The sequence below is a fragment of the Apium graveolens genome, chromosome 4 (genome assembly GCF_009905375.1).
Source record: "Apium graveolens cultivar Ventura chromosome 4, ASM990537v1, whole genome shotgun sequence".
NCBI lineage: Eukaryota > Viridiplantae > Streptophyta > Magnoliopsida > Apiales > Apiaceae > Apium > Apium graveolens.
Genome location: NC_133650.1, coordinates 95,478,691 through 95,502,283, shown reverse-complemented (window position 1 = coordinate 95,502,283; position 23,593 = coordinate 95,478,691). Strand labels below are relative to the sequence as shown.

The 23,593-nt window shown below is 34.6% G+C and overlaps 1 protein-coding gene across 3 annotated transcripts; it reads left to right on the top strand.

The window, feature by feature from the left end:
- Window positions 1-4,004: 4,004 nt before the first annotated feature.
- Window positions 4,005-17,852, top strand: LOC141718434 (CSC1-like protein HYP1). Of its 3 annotated transcripts, XM_074520815.1 has the most exons (13): window positions 4,005-4,163; window positions 4,637-4,781; window positions 4,873-4,965; window positions 6,112-6,261; window positions 7,829-7,892; window positions 7,986-8,195; window positions 9,466-9,645; window positions 10,013-10,311; window positions 11,100-11,376; window positions 12,399-12,674; window positions 13,156-13,389; window positions 17,153-17,221; window positions 17,492-17,852. In XM_074520815.1, exons 2-13 carry the CDS (start codon window positions 4,660-4,662, stop codon window positions 17,651-17,653), a joined length of 2,136 nt encoding a protein of 711 aa, XP_074376916.1. In that variant the 5' UTR covers window positions 4,005-4,163; window positions 4,637-4,659; the 3' UTR covers window positions 17,654-17,852. The 3 variants fall into 3 exon arrangements, with proteins under 3 accessions (XP_074376916.1, XP_074376915.1, XP_074376917.1); XM_074520814.1 differs by having other exon boundaries at window positions 4,637-4,965; XM_074520816.1 differs by lacking the exon at window positions 17,153-17,221 and having other exon boundaries at window positions 4,637-4,965.
- Window positions 17,853-23,593: the final 5,741 nt, after the last annotated feature.

The window sequence follows — 23,593 nt, the reverse complement described above, 5'->3', positions numbered from 1 at the left end:
TGAGTTGAAAATAGAGGGTTATACTGACTCTAGTTTTCAATCAGAAAGTGATGATAGCAAATCCATGTCAGGGTACGTGTTTACTCTGAACGGTGGTGCGATTAGTTGGAAGAGTTCCAAACAGTCTACAACGGCTGACTCCACAGCGGAAGCAGAATATATAGCTGCAAGTGAGGCTGCAAAAGAAGCCGTTTGGATGAGGAAATTTGTTTCTGAGTTGGGAGTTGTTCCTAGCATTGAGGAGCCTATTGTGTTGTATAGTGATAACAACGCAGCAATAGCACAAGCCAAGGAACCTAGGTCTCATAAAAATTCCAAACATATTTTGCGACGCTTTCATTTGATTAGGGAAATCATTGAAAGAGGAGATGTCAAGATTGAGAGAGTTGACACACATAACAACGTAGCAGACCCACTCACAAAGTCATTGTCTCAGATTCACTTTGATTGTCATAAAGAAAAGATGGGTATTAGATACCAGGGTGATTGGCTTTAGTTCAAGTGGGAGATTGAAAGTGTTTGTCATAAATCCAATCATGTATGATGAGTTAGGAAGAACTTTCTTGTATTCCTATTTGATTTCATTTTGAATTAATAAAAGACTTGTTATATTTTTATGGGCTTTATCTATTTAAAGTGTATTAAATAAGATGTTCCATAGTTTAGAGTAAAGCTTCTAGAATTATAATGAGATTATAATAATGGGATCTAGAAGATGACAACTCTGGACTTAAACAGTTCCTGATCATAGGATAACTAATCGGATGTTAGTGGATCCACAAAGATTGGTACATACTATGCTTGCTCCCTTCAGGAGGATGTCTGTTCTCATAGGCATTTGTGTGGTGACACTATAGCTGGTATGTAGGTGCTTATTAGGGAATAAGTTCACTGAACATGAGTTGATAAGTTGAACAACTAATGGAGATTACTCACGTGTCAATAGTTATTCACTGAGTGATAGTTGTACAAGTGTCCTTAGACTTGAGATCGTTAAAGGTATCTTATATATAATGAACTGTGCTTTGGTTTAGTCCTTAGTCTCAAGGACATCCATTAGGTCTATTCCGGGCATAGGGATTTGTGTATAGAGATAGTTAACGTCAATAGAGGATCTACCCCTTCCAGTATAGGAAGAGAATATCCTATGTTATTCTTAGTATGCGAGTTCTGGAATCTCTGGCCAGAGTGTATGAAATTAGAAAGGAGTTTCTAATTTGCATTAATATGAACTTTACATTATGAATAAGAAATCATATGATTAAATTTGATAGGCTTGACACGAGATCCATGCCTTGTATTTAATCGGGATATTATAAGGGTAGAAGGAATTCATTGTACGGTAACTAGTCACTGACAGGTTCTTGATATTCTAAGCAGTGAATTCATATTATCCGGATAGTCGCGATATGTTGAGAAGCATCACTCACGATGTAGAATAAATATAATTAATCAGTTAATTATATTTAGTGAATTTTAATATTCATATAAATAATTAATAAAAGTTTATTATTATTTATTTCTACTACCGGCATAATATTGAACCTACAGGGTCACACCATAAAAGAATATTTTATTTGATGAAATAATGAGAGAGAGAATTATTTTCTAAATAGTTAAGAAAAGAAATAATGATTAAAATAGTTTTAATTATTATTAAAGCATTTTATGAAGATAAAATGTGGGGGGTTAATATATATAAAGATATATTATAAAACCCTAGGAGAGCCCTATAAATAGAATGAGATGGATGGCTCATTTTTTCGATACAGACACAATTTTGGTTTTGTGAAAACCCTAGCCTCCATCTTCTTCTTCTCTCTCTCTCCCAAAATTCCATTTTTATAATTAGTTTTATAAAAAGGTTCATCGAAGCAGATCGTTCTTGGTGGATACCGGTAGAGTGCTTCACACACTGAGGAGCAACTGCTAGCACTCCAATTTTATAAAGCTTCGATTCTCGAGGTATGATTTCGATTCCTCAGTTTTTCCCTTTTATATGTTTTTTCTATATGTGCGGTATATGGTTTTTATGGAATAATTGTTATTTCATGCTTCCGCTCATCCGTAAATTCCATCAATATTTATAGATAATTATAATTAAGGTACAATAAAATGCTATAAAGCAGTTCGGACAAACTAATATAATCTTCATGTACATCTATATTATATTATAATAGCCGGAATAGAGATAATTTGATTCGCACGGGATTTATGCTAGTTATAAATAATACATAATACTTCAAAATTGGACACTTTCACAAAGTTCACGGTTAGTCTTAAATAATTGTCCAGACACAATCTAGCTAACTGCATATGCTGGTGCTCGAATGTTGTCCTTCATCAATAAAAATAATGAAAAAGACCCCAATATCTCTCTATGGGAATAATGACCCTTAATGTCACTTTAGTAAATAGAATCCCAAATATCATTACAAAATGGGGTATCGTTTACCGTTTATAAACATAAACTAAAAATATAATTGTGTGTTTCGTTTTCAAATTTTTAACTTTTGAAAAAGTCAAAACGCAACCTGAGAACAAGTTTCTACCATCCTAAACTTAGTTTCAACTTCCATTTTTTTTAATTTAAAAAAAAATCAAAACGTAACTTCAAATTATGTTTTCAACAATACTTGCCTAAACGCTACATAGGTTCCTGTTTTTTTAATTTTTTATTAACTTTTTACCCAAAATGCTAGATAATCTTGTGTTTTTAAGTTTAAAACATTATTTTACGAGGTGTTTTGTTTGTAATATATATATATATATATTAATATTTTTAAAACCCAAATTGAGAATTGGTAAACCCTAAAATATTAAAAATTAGGCTCTAATTTAACAATTTTTAACATTTTAGGTTTCATCAACCCTCTTTTGGGTTTTAGAAATATCTTTTTTAAAAATTAATAAAACGTACACCGATTTAGAATTTAGGATTTAGGGTTTATGGCCAATTTAATCTAGGGTTTCGGCCCTAAACCCTTGAAACCGAACTATAATTATTAATTATTTTTAATATTTTAGATTTTACCAATTTTAAATTTGGGTTTTAAAAATATTAAAATGGTTATATATATTAAAAAATACAAACAAAACACCCCTTAAAATAAAGTTTTAAGCTTGAAAATATAAAACTATCTAACATTTCGGGTAAAGAAAAATAAATAAAAGGAAAAAAAGGAAGTTGGAAAAACGTTATCTATCAAAACACTACTTCCAATACCGTTTTGTCTTAATTAAAAAGTAAAGAGAGCACGCATCAGTGGTTTACACATACATTCTAAACATTGGCGGAGATTTTGTTTTGCAGTAATATTTGGGATTATTTTATCCTAAAATGATATTTTGGATCATTGTCACCAAAATAGTGACTCAGGGGAGTTCTCACAGAAGGAAATCTTTTCCCGGCCCATTCCGTGGCCAGTTCCCCTTCTCTTCCAAATCAAAGGTCCAATCTGTATGATCAATTTTTTACTTTCTAGTGGGGCCAATTTTGGACCATTTCATTTTGGTCCATTTATTACCCTTCAGAATGACATTTTGTCCATTTATATCAGCATCTCGGTTCTGCGGTTCCCAAAGAAAAAATGACAAAAATACATTTTTTTTAAAAATTTGTGACAAAAATATATATTTTTAAAATTTTGGCCAAAAATACCTGTTTAATACACATTTTTCAGTTGGGTATTACTAATACGTATTTTAAAAATGGTTAATTCATATTAAAAAAAGTTAAAAAAAAAGAGATACATATTCACAAAATGCGTATACCCATTTGATTCTGGTGATACGCATTTGTGACATGCGTATCACATGTTCTTGTTATATTCTTTTTTTTTATTTATTTCTTTTATGTAATACCCATTTTTCAGATGTGTAATACATTTACCTATTTGTAAAATAGGTATTAGAAGGGTATTTTTGACCATAAACTCCAAAAAATGGTATTCTTATTATAACTTAAAAAAAAAAATATTTTTGGCAGTTGTCCGTTCCCAAAAACTCCTGTTAGCCCTCCAGGAAGAGTGTAAACTACTACAACTACTCTGGCGGCAGCTCGGAAGCTCCCCACAATTATAAGTAGCTAAAAATCACTCAATTTATATATAACTCGCTCTCTTGCCTCTTATTCAGCTATCATTAATCCCCTGATGCTTCAGGTTACTATTAATCTTCCGTTTGAATTACCAAATAAACTTTGTCCTTTCTCCATTTCCATTTCCATGTTTTTTTTTTATTTTTAAATACATATAGATTATGTAGTTGAATATGCGCCTGAATTGCCTTCACATGTTTAGGAATGATTCAGCTGTAACATACTTACATCACTCTAATGTTTACATCATTTTTCAATTTGTTTTTAATTTGCTGCTTGTTCAGCTCCAGTTAATTTTTTACATGTACATATTACCAACTTAAATCATTTGTTGAAATCCAGATTGTTAATTAGGGTTTATATTACGCTAATGTGATAATAGGCGCCACTCACTCGAAACGAAACCCCCATTTTTTGGGGTTTAAAGTGTGGAATTCATACTTTCATTCTGTCGACCATGGATATAATTTCGCTTCTTTTGCTAAGAACTTTATTCGATTGTTTGCTTTCTCAAGTGTTTATTTAATGCCTCTGCAGTTGATGGTGAAAACTTTGTTTTGATGATCATCATATTGCCAATTTGCAAGAATGATTCTGTCTGCTCTTTTAACTTCTGTCGGGATCAATTTAGGCCTTTGCCTTTTGTTTTTCACCCTATATTCCGTATTGAAGAAACAACCAGGTAATGCTAGTGTTTATGCACCGCGTTTGGTCCTTGAAGGGAAATTGCAGACAAGTAATTTCAACTTTGAAAGGATATTGCCTTCTGCTAGTTGGGTGAGAAAGGCATGGGAGACGTCCGAAGAAGAACTTTTATCAATCTCCGGACTGGACGCTGTCATCTTTATGCGTATATTTGTATTCAGGTTTACTTATATTTCATAGCTAATTACATACAGAATTAATTTTCCTATTCATGGTAGAGAAAAATACTTATAATTGGATTTTTAAATTAGTGTATGTGGTCCCGTTTCAACCTCTTAACATACCTATCAAGGTGTCGTCTTGTCAAGGCTTTGCCTAGGTGTTCATGGCGTAAGCTAAGTATGAAGATACTGCTTATTGCCTTATGCTAAGGCGTCGAGGCATCTGAATAGTGTTTGCTTCTCCTAGCAATGACTTGACAAGTATTTGTTCCTCTGTGGGAAAGATATGTACTGGCCATGGGATATCTTTTGTCATGGGATTTTGGTTTATATAAACATTGTTGAACCAAACAGTTAATTAATCTTTGAGTTTGCAATTTAAATCACATCTGCACTTTTGGTCATGACTTCAAGTCAATTTGCTGCATTTAAATATAGTATCCATTGTTTAAGCATTAAAGGTGCAGCCTAATTTGTCTTTGCAGCTTTTAGACGCCATTGTCCATGTATGTGAATTTCTCGAGCATAGAAATGTTTTCGTTTATTATATTACAACTTGGGCTACTTATGATACTAGTGAATAAGACCAACTCCTAGTTATTACTTCTGCAAGTATGCAGAATACTAGTCCTTCACAGTGGACTAGTTATTAAGTTGACAACATTGTATACTTACCTTAAACATCATGGTGGAAATTGATTATATTGGCACACGATGTGGATAGAAATTGCAAACAACTGGATTTGACAACCTCAATTTATTGATGTCATTTGTTTAATAGAAGAAAATAACCTTGAACTATTTTCTTACCTACCCCAGATATGAAATCGATTTACTTTTCAGATTTAGGAGTATCATTTTGGAAATAGGGTACAATACAGTTTCAACTATCTTTGAAATATTTTTTGGGGTATAATCAGGGATGTAAACAAATCGAGACAGGCAAATATATCTGACATTGGTATATGAGCTCAGGCTCCTTTAAAAGAACTGTACTCAATTTTTTTTACGAGTACCTTGAATCTAGTTCCAGTTGTTTGGAGAGGAAGTTCGGGTTTTTTAAAGTCGTTCAAAGTGTATAGTGTCTGAATATTTACTATATTATAACTAGGATGTCATCTTATTATCGTATTTTATCTTGTGCAGTATAAAAATGTTTACTTTTGCCATGATCATTGCGATCATTCTTATTCCTATCAACTACTTGGGGGATCAGTTAACTATGGCCGACTTTGATCTGCCAAATAAGTCTCTGGAATCATTTAGCATTTCAAATGTCAACGATGGATCAAACAGGTGATTGGTTACTTTATTGCTATATAGCACAAAATAAAAATGAATGTTGTTTCAGCCATGTAAAAGATAATGGGATAGCCGTAGATGAATGTGGATTATGTGTAGGTGTTTTAACATATAATATCAGAAATGTTATAGTTATACAATCTAGTATGTTCTTTATTGGTAGTTTTGCAAGCTGCGAAAATTTGTTATGTTGAGTGGTTACTAAGTTACCCGGACTCTTCCATTTTGCCTCCATACCCGTGTCCAGCGGACATGACATGGGTGTAGGTATGGGATCTGAGTCGGATCCTTCATATGGAAACAAGACACTTTGGCCTTAATAAATCTAGTTCAAAATGATTTAAAAGGCCTCACAACAACTTAATCCTCTTAATTCTAGGAAGGGATGTATATAAATTACTATTTTCATGTTATCCTTTTAATTTATGTTATATATATGACAACCAATTATGTAAATATTTACTTTATGTGGTAGAAGACAAGAATTTACAAATGTATTGTATAAAAAGTAGGTATATTTCACTTATGTGAAGGATATATGCCGAATCCCCGCACCCGTGTCCGATTTTGGATCCACATCCACGAATCCTAATTTTGTATAAACTAAGGGTCTGGCACTTGGATCCACACCCGTGTTTGACACCCGTACCCGAGTCTGGGTAACTTAGAGTGGTTATGCTCTGGTAAAACGTTACTTGTTAAGACAAGGTCTCCCACCATGAAGGAAGAGGGGGGGGGTACAGGAGTATTTTTCTTTATTGTTTTGTGTAACAGGATGCATGGTAGAAACATACGAATTGGATTTTTAAGGTTAGGATGAAATTTGTGAGAACAGAAGGGGAGATATAAAGGACATATGTGAATGTAGGAGGAATTCTGATCTTTACACAGGATATGGGATCCCATTAAAAGAACTTTCGATTTAAACAATAATATAGTCATTAGTCAATGCTTATCTAGGAACTTTGTGTTGATTGATGACTAGATTGTACCAATTTTGCTTGAAAAGCTATTTACTTTCTCAACTATTCTAGATACTCCCAAATTTAAGTTAAAAATATACATGAATATTGCCACAAACTTAAATTAGATGTCAGATGTATTAGCTTTGTAGATGAACACTCTGTAAGAAAAATTAGAATCGAAAATCTTTTAGGTCTTCAATCATTTTCCTTTCAGAAGCTAGTCTGGCCATCAGATTGTAGGCTGAATATTTTTTTTCCTACTGAACACCCCTCCCCCCAACTATGTTACCTGATTACACAGTGGGATAGTAATAAAGTTTTTCCTTGATAGGAGTCCTTTTTTGACATGATAGCTAAATATAGTGTTTGTCTTTTGCAAGGATCCTACTTAATTAAATCTGAATTCACCCACATTTTAATTACTTATACATGCTGCATAAATGCTCACATTGGTATTAGAAGATGTCGTTTGTGATTTAATTTACTTAATTTGATTCATGGAAATATGAAGTTGCTGATACTGATTAAATCGTTTGAAAATGGCTTCTAGCTAACTTTTGTGAAGAGACCCTGAAACTGTTTTAGCCTCTCTGAAGGTTATGGATTCACTTCTCTGTTGCTTATATCTTCACGGGATTTGTCTGCTATCTTCTTTACTCAGTAAGTATATCGCCATCACTTTTTAACGGTTTATTTGAGGGAGAAAAGAAACCTCAGAATTTTCTGGGAAGATCCTAAATATGTTACATGCAGGAGTTCAAGTACATCTCATCGAAACGAATAACTTGCTTCTATTCATCTGAGCCCAAGCTGCATCAGTTTACTGTATTGGTTCGAAGTATTCCTGTGTCGTCGGAAATCAGTTTCAGTGAAAGTGTTGAGAACTTCTTCACGCTGAACTACCCCGATACATATCTTTCACACATTATAGTTCGCCGAACAAGTAAACTTCAAAAGTTAATTGTAAGCTTCTCCTAGTTACTGTGCCTGTGCAATGTTATCTTCTACGATCTTTGTTACATTATGCATGACCTTGCTTTACTATTTAGAAATGTTTTGAAGATAATGCCTTAAAATTATGTTAGTCCACAAGAACAATTTAAAGATTGAGCAATTACAAGGACAAGACACAAACCAGAATTTTAGCTGAAACTCTCTGGATATGTTCAGGAGGTCTATTAGGAATTTAATTGGAAACTATATCTCAACTAAGAAATAAAGAGACAACAAAACCCATTTCAGAACAGTTGTGGTAATAATCTCTGGAATTCTTTTAATAACTTGCAGTTAGCCTGGGCAGCATAAACCATATAAAATTACATTGTCTAAATATTTAGTGATAACCATCAAGAGTAGGTTACCTGTGTATTATTAAAAGCCATTCTTCTAAAAATATCCCCTTCATTAACATAAAAATACATGATGAAATCTGAAAGGATATTCTTACGAGTTGCAAAGCTGAAACCTGAGAAACAGTAAAGCGGAATTCAGAGCGTGAGGAAGAAGTTCCAGAGAATTAAGAGAGTAAATAGCATACACCCCCAATGTCTTACCCTACACCACATATTAGATTTTAATATGCACCAAGTAACAGTTTACAACTTGTATATGGAAATACCAGTGGTGCAGTGGACTAAGGCTATTTTTTACACATGGTTCAACTCTGACAATTGCATATTTGCATCAATATGTTTAGATAAAATCTCAGGCTACTATAAGCTGTAGCTAATTTATAAACCCTATAATACTCCCAGGAACGTTTGCCTATCTAACTAATTAGTTAAAACAAACCACAGAATAACTTTTTAGGACTCAATGCTGACACAGACAATGGTTGACATTCCAGCGATAGGTAAAAACACTATGACAATATATTTGGCATACAACTTGAGACAGCATCATTAGTAGAATATTGGATTGGGACTAGTTCTTCTAATCTCTCTCTTTCCATCATTAATCACTATCTTTCTGAAAAGATTATCGCCCACAGAATCTCAGTATGTATCCAAAAAACTTATATCATTTCTATGAGGTTCTATGGTGTAGAAGCTAGTCAAATTTGTTTTTTGAAGGCTGTAAAGTTTGTGACTTTGTATCATATTCTTATATAATGTACAACTTCAGATGTCATAACTCCAACCTTCAATTAAAGTTTATGTTTCTAGACTTTAATTTTGTTGTCTTCTTTTTTGTTCTTCTGTACCCTACAACTCAAAAACTGTTATTTTCTTAGAGCGATGCAGATAATTTGTCTAGAAGGCTTCTTCATATGAAATCAAGGAGGTCTACTCAACAAAAGGTTGGCCGTGCTAGCTTTTTAGGTCGTAATGTTGATCTTTTTGATCAATATGAAAAGAAACGTGAATTTCTGTTAGAAAGTGTCAGAATGGAGCAAGCTTTAATAACTGGACAGGTAATGTACTTTAAGTTTTCGAAACACAGTATACGATTTTGGCCAAATTAGAAAGGTAGCAACTGGACTTATAAATTCATATAGCAAATGTACATGGTAGTTCTGGCCAAGTTTCAACATTGTTAATATAAATACCTATTTTACTGCATATATGATGTAAAAAAAGGTACTAAGTTTCACTTTTTTTTTTGCTAAATTACTAAGTTTCACTTTAAGCTGTTATAACTTAAAAGTGATACTCTATTACAGGTCTGATTCACAATATTCTCTTTAGAACACACAAAATTTCCACATATATACAAGAACTTAGGATGGTTATTTAGGTTTCACATGCCCTACCATTTAGCTATTGTTGTATTAATTATAGGAAGTTCCGGCTGCATTTGTTTCTTTCAAATCACGATTTGGTGCAGCAATAGCTTTACGTATCAAACAAGGTGCAAATCCTACAGAGTGGAATACTGAGTCTGCCCCTGAGCCCCAAGATGTGTATTGGCCCTTCTTTTCTGCTTCATTCATGAGAATATGGATTTCCAAATATATGGCTATTGTTGGATGCATTATTCTTACGGTTTTGTTCTTCGGACCTGTTCTTTTGGTACAAAGTCTTACTCATTTAAATCAGTTGGAGACTTGGTTCCCTTTTCTGAAAGGCATACTGAGTATGTAAGTGTTCAGACCTTAAATATTTTGCGCACTTTTGGCACGAGCTCCATAGTCCCATATCAAATGTTATTCTTAAATCTGATCATTTTAAGGCTTATAAGGCTCTTATCTATGTTGCCACTTACCATATAGATAGTAATGAGAACAAGGATCCTGAGCTTACCTCAGGAAAGTTACCTGAGGCAAAGCTGTCGTATAACAGTTTGTTTATTGAGTTTACTTGTTCAAGTGTTATAGAACGATAAAAAAATGTATTAAATTATTTTATTTCATGTTTTATTTATTGTTATATCAATTTTTCTCGTGATTGACCATTATTTGTAGTTATTATTTAAACATGATAGTAAATTTTTTACGTGACATATATTGTTCATCAAGTAATTTACTTTTATTTCAAATAAAAGTTTTTAATCAAAATTTTTATACCAAATGTTAGAAAAAACTTAAAATATTTCAGTTCCTGAAAAATAAATATGTATAAATATTTTTGTGTGTAACAATTAAAATTAAGAATGGAAATTATTATCTTTTTAGAAAAATTAACTGAAATTAATGGTAAAATAAAGTAATTAGTTTTACTAATTTACAATGTAACAAACAAACTGCTTTATTTAGGGCAGTTCATGTGTGATAATATGCATAGTTGTGTCATATCAGAGCTTACCTCAGGATACTTATTCTCAATAGTTAGGACTTCGTGTCATGACATACTTGCAAGGTTCAAATAATTTATTGTTCATAGCCTTACTGGTTGGAAAGTCTAAACAATTTTATTTTGTGATATACAGGAAACTTGTCAGTCAAGTTATTACAGGATATCTGCCTAGTCTTATTCTGCAGATGTTTCTGTATTTTGTGCCTCCCACCATGATAATGCTCTCCTCTATTCAAGGATATATTGCCCGCAGTCAGATAGAGAAGAGTGCATGCTATAAGGTACTCTGGTTTACCATATGGAATGTGTTCTTCGTAAATGTCCTGTCAGGATCTATTCTTTACCAGACTACTGTCTTTCTGGAGCTTAAAAACATTCCCAATGTATTAGCTGTTGCAGTTCCAGGGCAGGTATATGCTGATTTGAAAAGCTTGAACTAGATTTTACAGAACTTGTATACTATATATTGTATATTTCAATAAATATTTAGCAAAATAAATATTCGATAAATTAACCTTTCCTACTTTGTATAGTGGTAATATGGCTTAACTTCAGCCAAAGAAGATCAAAGCTCCTACTTCACAGTTCACACTAACATTTACTTTCATTACAAGAATTCATGAATCATAGACCCCTCAGTACTAAAACTAGTAAGGTTGTATATTTCCCCTTGCATTAAAATCTGTATGCAACCATTTAATTTAAGGGAGGTCTTTGATGATGTAACATTAATAGTTAAATTATCCTTGGCTAGATGAGAGGCCATGACCTATAGCTTTACATTCGTTTATTAAATTTTTATAAGTGCGTACTTCTTCAGCAGAAGTAGCTAAGATCCACTTACTTCACGAAGTCATATTCCTTCAGTCTTCAGAAGTCCACTTAATCTGTTTATCATTGGACATATGACCATTAACTAGTAACAGAAATAGTAAGTGTTAACTAAAGAGTTTATTGTACTTTAGACGAATTTTAGACTCAATAGAATAATAATAATATACATTGTTATAACTGGTACTGTAGACCATATAATATCTATTTTCTTGTGCTGAATATGTTTTGGGGTCAGAATTTCTCTCATTCACATATTTGAAATCCAACTTAGGGTGATATCTGGTTCTTGTAATGTTGATGAGATGTAAAGCTCTGTACAAATATTTAACTGGTAATCCCAGAAATTTACTGCAAGTGGCCATACATGGCTACAAGTAAATTAACAAACATAAAAAAAATGTCTTACCCAAATCTGGGTTTGGTTGTAGGACAATTGATATGATAAATCAGGCAAAGCAATAAGGCTTTCGTGGATTCGAACGCTGGTCCAAAGCAATGAAATACTTATTCTCTTTTAATAAATATAACTCGAGCAGTATGACTTTTAAGTGCGTTATGACCTGTATGCTACTAAAAAGAATTTATTGTTCCTCTATAGGCGGAGTTCTTTATTGCATATGTTGTGACATCAGGCTGGACAAGTACATCTTCAGAACTAGTTCAATTAATGCAACTTATTTGGAGTTTTATCGAAAGGAATATTCTAGGCCGATCCGATGATCACTTAGAGGTCCCTTCAGTTCTATACCATCGCGAAATACCCAAAATTCTTTTTTTTGGACTTCTTGGTATAACATATTTTTTCCTTGCTCCGCTAATTCTGCCATTTATCCTGGTTTACTTCTGTCTGGGTTACATCGTTTTCCGCAATCAGGTTAGTACATGTTTCTTCTTTTCCTGCTGAATAAGTAAACTTTACCATGACATTACTTGTGTAGGAACGACGGAAGTGTATCTTAACTTTTTCCTTTCTTTCTTCTCAATTGTCTTTTTTAGTGGCGTAAGCAGTCTAGCAGAGGTCATACTTCTGGTAAATTATATTGCAAATCTTGTAACCTATAATAGACCCATATCAGATTGTCAAGCTATTCTGTCATTGCTTTATTGCAATAAATGCATTCTGATTGATACAGTGAATTCTTTAAAATTATTTTTGAGGAGAACCTTTGATGTATGTATTATCTTTATTGCCTCTTTATGAAATTTAGCCTATATTTTTGTTAGGATCTGTAACTTTTCTTTGTAAATTGTATTATTGTTCCTTCAAGAAGCCCCCCCCCCCCTACATTAATAATGCTCCCTGATATATTTGCAAAAAATGTGTATTAATCATTATATGTCTGTTCTGCCTGCAGCTTTTGACCGTATATTCTCCGAAGTACGAGACTAATGGGAAGTTTTGGCCGATAGTACACAATTCGACCATTTTTTCCTTGGTACTGATGCACATTATTGCCTTCGGTATATTTGGGCTAAAAAAAATTCCCCTGGCTTCGGGCTTTATGATTCCCCTTCCAGTCATGACTCTCTTATTCAACAACTATTGCCGTAAAAGGTTCCTTCCGATGTTCAATTCCTATGCTGCTGAGGTACGTTGACACACCTTGATGATTAACATAAATATGCATGCTCTCATTGTATACGACTGACATAAAAATGCATCCTCTCACTGTATACATCTTACATATTAAATCTAATGTAGCGAGACTTGAGCTAAGGTTAGTTTCACTGGCACCTGCTATTTAGTAATTAAAATAAGAGATATATCTATTCACGATTCAACTTCCAGAGATTTCTATCTATCAAACTCTACGCATAAAGGGTATTAAAACCTTGCACAAATCACCACCTTTTGTCCTTTACTCATATGGCACCTGCAAAGAAATCTTGTGCCTACCAAACCTATACATTCAATTATTCTTGCATCCCTTGAGTGGGTTGTTCCTATCTGTTTCTTAGTTCTTTTTCCCCTTCTCTTACCCCAGGTATGGATCCCATGCAGTGGAATATATACTTATATCAACTGTGATTTTTTTGCACATCCACCATGTGTACCAACAAACTTGCTTAAATTAACAATTGGCTACTTGTGCGCCTACTCGGGAGCTGCATATAACTTTTTGCAATTTCCAAGAAGTTGCAAACATTAAGAGATGTACTCAATTTATGTAGAACTCTTTGTCAGTCTCATGCTCAGTCAAGCAGCTAATGGAAAACTTTCCAAAAACTGAGGCTTCTAGTTGTATCTCTTAATTCTTTCCAGTTGATTAACATATTATCAACTATTCAACTTTCTTATATTTTAAAGTAATGCAACCTTCATGATCTCTAAGGTATGATGGTACGTGTTGTTGGAGGAATTTCGTAACAACACGAAATCGGAGGGTTGCTGGAATATTAGAGCGATTTGTGTGTAGTTGTGAGATTAGGGTTTATGAAAAAGAGGGGCTGGACTTGGGAGGTGTCTCGATTTGTCTCGTTGTATCGGATCCCTTTTGCCAAGATGCCTGCGTACCAATTTATATTGGATCAAGCCTACGCAGTTCTGTGAAATTTGGGCTTATCCCTAAGAGACTTTAGGGATAAGTTTCATTAATGTGGTAATTACCGATTTTATCTGATTTAATCTGAGCGTTGTGATATCTTCCTGATTTGAAGAATATCGTTGAGAGATATTTTCCGTTATTGATTTATTGAGATTGATTCTTTCCTCGTTTCGGAGAGAGGATAACTTGGGGCTTAAGCAATTAATTATTAGCTGTAATTAATAATTAACAAATTACGGAATTATTAAAAAGTATTTGTCATGCCAAAACGTGGCATAACAACTACCCCCCAGTTCTTCAGTGTAGCTTGCTGCAGTGGAGAACTAAATATTCTTCAATCGCTGAAACAACTAAAAATCGGAGTTTAGTAAATAACATAGAGCACCTTCGTGCTCAAAACAATTATGCGAATGCACGTGCGAGACCATGCAAGATCCGAAAAAGATACATATTTCCCTTGTTTGTGGTTGTGCGAGCACAAATTTATAAATCCATTGCGAACAATGATGTTAAGTTGGACCTTGACGTACACACTTCAAGATAGATATAACAGCCGATTGTAAAATTGTATTATTGAGGTGAACTGCTAGTATTATATGAATGTAACAAGATCAACAAACATGCCTTCAGCAAAAGATAAGGCGGAACTCCCGACCTTCAATCTCTTTCTGTACTTAAGATAAGGTGAGCTCGCACCTTGAATCTCTTTCCATACTTGAGATAAGGTGAGCTCATACCTTCAATCTTTCCGTTTGTAATCTTTCTGCCTATCTAGGCGTAAGGTGTCAACAATACAAGTTCACAATCGGTAGTGTATATCATTCCAAGTGGTTGTCTCAGCTACCAAACATAGCAATTCCCATTCACAAGTTTGAAAATATTTTTCGACATATATGTATTATCGCGACAGTATATGCAAAATATTTTAAACGCAATTCAAACATAATAAATATGCCAATTTAAAATTGTCACGATATTTATTTTTCCCAAAAATAATGCTCTTTCTTAAATATTTTCCCAAAATTATGCATCTCGCATATATAATTTATTTTTCCAAAAGATGCAGCTCGTACGATCTTCTAAAAATCCACAATTCTCTCAAATAAATATCTCGTACGATTTTTTCCCAAAATATGTGTGTCGTCCAAAATTAAGATGACGCAATAATTTTACAATCATAAAAATATGTGACTCGCACGAATTTTATCACTAAATATTTTTCTTATAAAAAATTAGAAGAAAAACATAATATCTATGCATTCATCACGTAATAATAAATTTGCAGAAATAAATCAGGAGAAGAAAAATCTTATCTTTATTTTCCGCTTCTAACAGGCTGTGAATTTCCGAGTGTCACCATTTTTCTATGGTGCGTTTCAGTCTTCCTCAAGTTGTTTGTCTTCTTTTTCCTGCTGGCCCCACAATCTCAACATGACATGTTCATTCGTCATTCTTTTTACTCCATGGTTGCTTCCCTTTTTTTTATTTCTCCTTGTCCGCGCGTGTATATTACCTTAACATGTCCGTCCGCGTGTGACTACAAACGCCTGATCGTTGGGTTTTCTTAAATGCCACGGGTCGCTCCATGTTAAATATTATTTTTTTCGCCAAGTTTGCATGCCGCCGCTGGGTCTTGTTATTCATCATGAGACTGCCTTTGCTGCACCATATTGCACCGCCTGGACTCCGCTGAATTGTGTGTTATTGTACATCCATATAGGATATATCTGCCACGAGCCCCTTTTTTTTTTACCATCGGTAATTGACTATCGATCCCCCATTGTATGGATGAACCATAAACCCACGAGTTTTGTAATATTATTCGTCCTCCTCGAATAATAACCCCTCCTTCTAGCGCCAAATGTTGTTGGAGGAATTTCGTAACAACACGAAATCGGAGGGTTGCTGGAATATTAGAGCGATTTGTGTGTAGTTGTGAGATTAGGGTTTATGAAAAAGAGGGGCTGGACTTGGGAGGTGTCTCGATTTGTCTCGTTGTATCGGATCCCTTTTGCCAAGATGCCTGCGTACCAATTTATATTGGATCAAGCCTACGCAGTTCTGTGAAATTTGGGCTTATCCCTAAGAGACTTTAAGGATAAGTTTCATTAATGTGGTAATTACCGATTTTATCTGATTTAATCTGAGCGTTGTGATATCTTCCTGATTTGAAGAATATCGTTGAGAGATATTTTCCGTTATTGATTTATTGAGATTGATTCTTTCCTCGTTTCGGAGAGAGGATAACTTGGGGCTTAAGCAATTAATTATTAGCTGTAATTAATAATTAACAAATTACGGAATTATTAAAAAGTATTTGTCATGCCAAAACGTGGCATAACAGTACGCATGTACAAAAGATGTCGGAAGACAACATGCTCCTAGGTAATTTGACAAATAGGCTGTGGAAGGACCAAGGAGCTTAGAGATGATTATCACAAAAGCTCTCTGAAAATTCTTAGGAATTAACAGTGGAACCTGGAAAACTCTCACTTATCAACACCCTTCCCCCTCCACCTGCCCCCACACATATAAAGGAGGAAAGAGTGTAGGAAACAATAAGATAAGAAAATAAAATATAACTATAGACAATAACGGGAAATTGAATTGCTCAGCTCGTTCTTTCCCCCAGAAGCATCCACTATTATTTCGACATCCAAATACTTGAACGTACAGAGTGATACAAATATAATACTCTAACCACCTAGTTTTCAATCTTTTCAATCTCTTACAAACTTTTCAGATTACCACCCAGTGAAATTTAATATGCTAACATAGTTTCATATTCATTTGGAATTTTTTTTAGTGCTTACAAAATATAAAATTAGTGAAATTCGATTGCTGGAAAGAACACAGGTTCTCGAAATCACACCATGTAAGTTCTATGTACTCAGTAGTTGGTATAATAATATGAAACTTAACAAGCTATTGTAAATAATTTGATGGATAGAACTTTTGAATTTTCAATGTATATATCACTATCATATAGTACATCTACTTTTTCTCCATTAACAACACACAAATGTTTACTTGATGTGTATGTTTATAGTTTGTTGTTCTTTTATAATTGGGGGGAGGGGGCAGGGGGATACAAATGGCTGTTTGTTCAGCTAAAATTTATCTGTATTGTACTCATGTCTCGCAGTGTCTGATAAAGAAAGACAAAGATGATCTGAATGAAGGTACAATGGATGCTTTTTATGAAAAACTTGTCACTGCTTATCGTGATCCTGCTTTGTCGCCAATCCGAATTACTGAAAACACCGATGGGCACAGATCTCCCCTTCTTCAGGGTACTGAAGTCTAAAGTTGAGAGGTATTAAATTTCGTTACTCCCAAACAGCAAACAAAAGCAGGGTTTATGGTTCTGATAGTATTAGGTCATTGTTTACTTGCAATCATCATGTTTTCATAGTATGTAGCCTTGCTTCTTGAATGGTATCTCATAAATGAGAAAATGTGAGATTCTTGTGTATTAACTTTATATGATACCATATATAAATCTATGCAAGCTCTTGGGTTGTGTAATTTAATGCTTTATAGTTTAAGCTCGTGTATTAATGGGGGCCAAGTTCATGCATAACTTCGGTTCCAATGTCGTTTGCCCAGTAGTCGTTCTTTGCCGGAATTCTTTTACATAAGCTTCTGTTAATAGTAGCTTCTGCTCTTCTTGTGCTCAGCTGTTTCTTCTATGGGACGTGCCCTATGTTTTTGTACTTCTATTATTTATAAATAAAATTATTCATCTATCAAAAACTGTTCCATTGTCAGCGACAGCGTGGTTAGGAGTTTCGGTTCATTTTAATCTAAAACTAGTCATAATTCAGTGAACCAATCAACACTTTTGGTTACCAAGCCAAAAATTTATCAAAGCTATCATTACACAATAATAGAAATGTGGCTCATGTGCTAGTAAAATTTTACCTGTATATATGATTGAGACGTGTTTTTTTTTACAATTATACTAGAATTGAGTTCAAATATAGCACTATCGATTTAGTAGTTTACTTTTTTTGGGGCTCATATGTGATGTGTGTGTGTGTCGAGTGCTTTCTCTTTGCTTATTGTCTTACCTGCGGAATCTTTGAATTTGCCACAAGTCCCACAACCCATAATTTTATTTTGCCAAATTTTGATGTTACACACATAGTTGCATGGTTCGTGGTCAGCCTATTAAACATACATGTCTCATACATGTAAAGAAAAATAAACAAGAAATCCTACTAATTTAGCATAGTAGCGATGTCTAAACATAATTGATTCACCCTCCTTGTGTCATTTATAATATGGTGTGGTATGTAAATCTGGACTCCATATAAATATATCTTGCTTAAAAATAACTAGATAAGTCAAAGTTCTTTCCCTTTCTTATTACACTGCCTATAGGGAATGTTTTGGGTATTTTTGTAGGGTTTAATTTTAAATAGATTATGACTGATTAATAAACATATAAAGTAATGCAAATAATAATAAATAATAATACTAAGAGAGTTGGTGACGTGAAAAACTTCTAAAGAAAAGAACAAATCGCGGGTCGGTATTATCCCAGCCAAAATTATTTCACTATCTTTTATGTGGATATAATGTAGAGCTGCTATTCTAGTTATCTGTGATGATCTTGCCACTTTGTACATGATTCATCTATATTTATATACATATTTTCCAACTAATCTCCTAAAAAATCTCCTTATCACCTCTCAACTAGCTAACGTATTATTTAAATCCACTATCCCCACAAATAGGAACTACTTTCCATGTTTATCACTTAAACATTTGTCAATTGACTAAGTCTCTTCCTTATATGTCAATTTTCTATCCTGCTACATGTCGTTAAGACATGTGGTTAAGACACCTTCCTTTGCCTTCACGTCCATGTCTTCTCGTCACGTCAAGTTGTTAATGAAAATTGTGGTCATAACATTTGCCCCATAAAATTAATAAGATAAATTTTATTAATTTAATCTTCCAGAAGCGTGTAGAAGTGCACTGCAATCTTGAATTGATAAGTCACGGTCTTTCTTATTCCTTTCCTGTAGATTCACGTTCCTCGTTATTAGGGAAAACTATTTTATCTTCCCAACTTTGTATATATCTCTTTTCGTACTCCTCTTTTTATATATCCATGCCTAAAAAATTCTTTAAATATATTTCTTCAAAATACTCTATATCAATGGCTGAATCGATTGAAAAAAACGAATGGGTTCTCACCAATATTCTTGACCCTCGAGATAATGACAAGCAAAATTGGAAATACGACAGGATTGCTGAAGCTATGGCTTTATTTAAGGACAAATTCAACATGGTGCTCTCTTCTCCTGATAAACTGGCTGACTGGTATCGTGAGGGCTGAATATGCTTTTATTTCTACCCTTTTAGCATCGGTTTGTCTCTTCCTTCCTCCGATCTCGTTAAGGATGTTCTTAATACTTTGTATGTGTCTCCCGCACAATTGATGCCCTTCACTTGGAGAACCTTGGTTTGTCTTGACGTCATTGAAGAAAAACACAACTTGAAAATTAATGCTGATGTAGTTAAGTGTTCTTACTCCATCAAGAAATTCAGTAATTGTCGATTTAGTTTTGTGAATAGGGATAAGCATAATCCCTTGATTTTAAACAATGATACGGTAAATGATTGTGGTTGGAAGGGAGAATATTTTTATGCCGAAAAATCGACCCTTGGTGATGATGTTGATTACTTACTGGAGAAATGGAATGTAGATGGTAACTTTACTCTTTCAGTTCTTTTCTTTTTTTTTCTTAATGTCTCTTGTTAATCGTCCTAATTGTTTTATCCTTGTTCGGGTTTTAGATCTTGCTTCTTCGCAGTTTTATTTTCCTTGTCTATTATTCATGTGTTTTTCGTTACAATCGTGGTTTTATATGTCGCTATTACTTGTCGGCCCAACACGTCTTGACGCTTGAATAATTATTGACTCTTTTTGTACCCGTCCTCATTTTTTACCTAGTGTTGAGTTCGAAGCAAAAGAGGATGATGATGTTGCTAAGGAGATTACTAGAAATATTATGGCTTTACCAGTCGCCGAGAGAATTTGGCCGAATTGTCTTAACAGACCCATCAGGAATGCTTCAACGATCGACGTGGATGAGTTCGTTGCCTCCATGAAGAAAGTCACGATAAAGGGAGATGTCAGTCTCCCATCCGGAGTTACAGCGACTAAAGGTGTTTCTTCTCGAACTAGAAGTAAGTTCATATCTCCTGCTATTGAGCCTTCTTTGTCCATACAAAGTATTTTGTCCGAATCTAGAGAGTGTCCCAAACCCTTGAATGATATTGAGATGAGCTCTGGATGCAAGTATGCTAGAGGTATTTGTCGTGCGCTTTCCCACTTGTTGTGCCTTTTTATTCTTCTTAGTGCTTTTGTAGTTCTTTTATCAACTATTGACTCATTCTTCCTTGTTGTAGAATTTAAGGCACCAGTGATCAAGCCGTTGATTGTCTCTAGTAAAGATCTTTTTAAGAGAGCACTTGAAGATAAATCTGTTAAGACTGAGAATTCGAAAGCCCCAGTGATTTTTAGCCCTGTTGTTAGTCCTCCTGCTAAGAAAGCTAGAACTGACCAATCTAGCGTGTCCACATTTGGAGATATGAATTATTTTATGCCCCTTGTAGCTCACTATTATAGTGTGGGGGCGAAGCCTTCCTCCTTTGCTCATCTGTTGGGAGACATGTTATTGCCCCAGTCTATGAAAATCCAAAGTTCTAAACCTATTGAAAGCATCCTGGATAATACAAAAGGGCACATTTTTCATTTAAGTGAATTGTATTTTCTTAATGTCACATTATCAAGCTCATCAAATTACTGTGATTTTTATATCTCCTTTTTCCTTTCTTTGCAGGCCGTCCAGTTAGCCATGGTCGCCTATGAGGCTAATGCGAATGAAGTGAAGAAGTAAAGGCTCTCGAGGACGAGCATAAAGATTGTTCTCAAAAGTTGCAGACTGCCTTGATCGTGTGTTGGAAAATATGAATAAGGTTAATGAAATCCAACAAAAATTTGATGAATTTGCTACAAAAGTCCAGTCCTTAGAGAGTGAGTTGAAGGATGAGGCTGTCAAAGTGGTGACACAACATGTTATGCGTACCAGAGTGGAAATGATGCTTGAATACAGTAAAGGCGAGTGGCAAAATTGGGATGTGGACAAGACCACGAAGATTTATAATGACACCTACCCTGATGACGCCTTTCCTGTTACGTTTCCAGATGGTGTAGATGATGAGGAAGGTGGTGACAAGTCCACTAAAGATCTTGATGTCAATGCCAAGTAGTTGTTTGATTTTCTTTTATTTTGAAACCATGAATCTTATCATATTGGATTTCTTTTATGACTTTGATTATGCTGTTGACTCCTGTTTCGCCTGTCATGGTGGGGAGCTAAGTTATTTGTCATTTGTCGTGAACAATTATCATTATTTCAATGTTCCTTGTTTTATTTTTATATCATGTTGCATTTCTCCTTCTTTGTTATTTGGATATATTGTTTTCCAATCTACTTTGCTTTTTCCTCATCGAATTTATTTTGTGATCCGTACTCGTTAATGCATGCATTGTCATGTCTTATTAAGAGGCCTAACCCTCTTGAAATAAGTCAGTTTGTTTATAGCTTCTTGTTGGAAAATTTCGAATGACTAAGCCCCTTACTTGCCTTGTTTATATATATATATATATATATATATATATATATATATATATATATTTTTTGTAACATCAAGGTTGACCCTTGATACGTCGTGGGGTGATCAGCCCTCTTATAGTAATAGAGTTGAGAATCTAAGCCTCGTATCTATTGTATAATTCGTCGTGTATGCTTGTCATTCAAATATGGTGAACTAGTAAAGTAAATAAAGGATATCGAGATATTAAACCCTTAACATTAAACCAAGGGTAAGTAAACAAGCAAACAAAAATGAGCTAAGAACCACATGTATTTATTCATAATGTAGAACATAAAAGGAAAACATCAATCAACTACGAAACCCAAAAGGCAATGCCAAGTAGCAATATATACCCTTGTCCGTCACAAAGGCTGTTTTCTCTGCGTCTGACGGTTCCATTCGAATCTGATTAAAGCCACTTGACGCGTCAAAGAATGTGAGGAGTTCATGTCCTGTTGTAGAGTCGACCATCGTGTCAATGTGTGGCAATGGATACGGGTCTTTGGGGTAGGCTTTGTTCAGATCTGTATAGTCAACACACACTCTCCACTTGTCGTTCTTCTTTTGTACGATTACTACGTTTGCCAACCATTCTGGGTAATCGACTTCGCGAATCATTCCATTTTTCAATAACTTATCGACTTCTTCGTTAATTATCTTGTTTCGCTCTGGTCCAAACTTGCGTCTTTTCTGTTGAACTGGGACGTAGTTGGGGTCAACATTTAGTTTGTGTGTAATAATATTTGAGCTGATTCCAGTGATATCATCATGTCCCCATGCAAGCGTATCCAGTCTTGTAGTTAAGAATTCAACCAGGTTGGCTTTTATGTGAGGTGACACGTCTTTTCCTATCAGGACCTTTTTATCTTCATTTGTCAACTTCACGTCTGTTAGATTTTCTGGTCCCTTTAACTCAATGGTAGGTGGCTCCTTTTGAATGTGTTGTACAGTGGGTTTTAAGCAAGTTTTGTAAAATTCTCGTGCCATAGCTTGATCTCCACGAATTTGTTATACTCCCCAAGGTGTAGGGAATTTTACTACCTGATGAAGTGTTGACGGGACCGCCTTCATGTCGTAATTCCACGCTCGTCCCAGAATTATATTATAGGCAGATCCTCCGTCGATGACCAAAAATCTCTTAAGCAAATTGATTCCTCCAGCGTACGTAGGTAGGTGAATTTCCCCTATAGTTCTTTTTGTCTCACCCCTGAAGCCAACGAGTGTTGTAAATCTTTTCTCAATGTTTGCTTCACTTAATCCCATTTGGCGTAACGTGTCAAACATCGTTATATTAGCAACACTTCCATTATCCACCAATATTCTTTTTATGATGCAGTTTCCTACGGGTAGGGAGATCACCAAACCGTCATGCTGGGGTGCTATGACGTGTTCCATATTTGATTCACCTAATTGTAGGACAATCAAATCATCCATCGCGATGTCGGCTCTTGAGACTTGTAACGCTTTTCCTCTAGCTATTCTTTTGGCTTGAGAATATGTAGCTCCACAAATTTCAGATCCACCAGCAATGTAGTTAATCACTTTGTGGTGGGCGGTGAGGTGGTAGCTT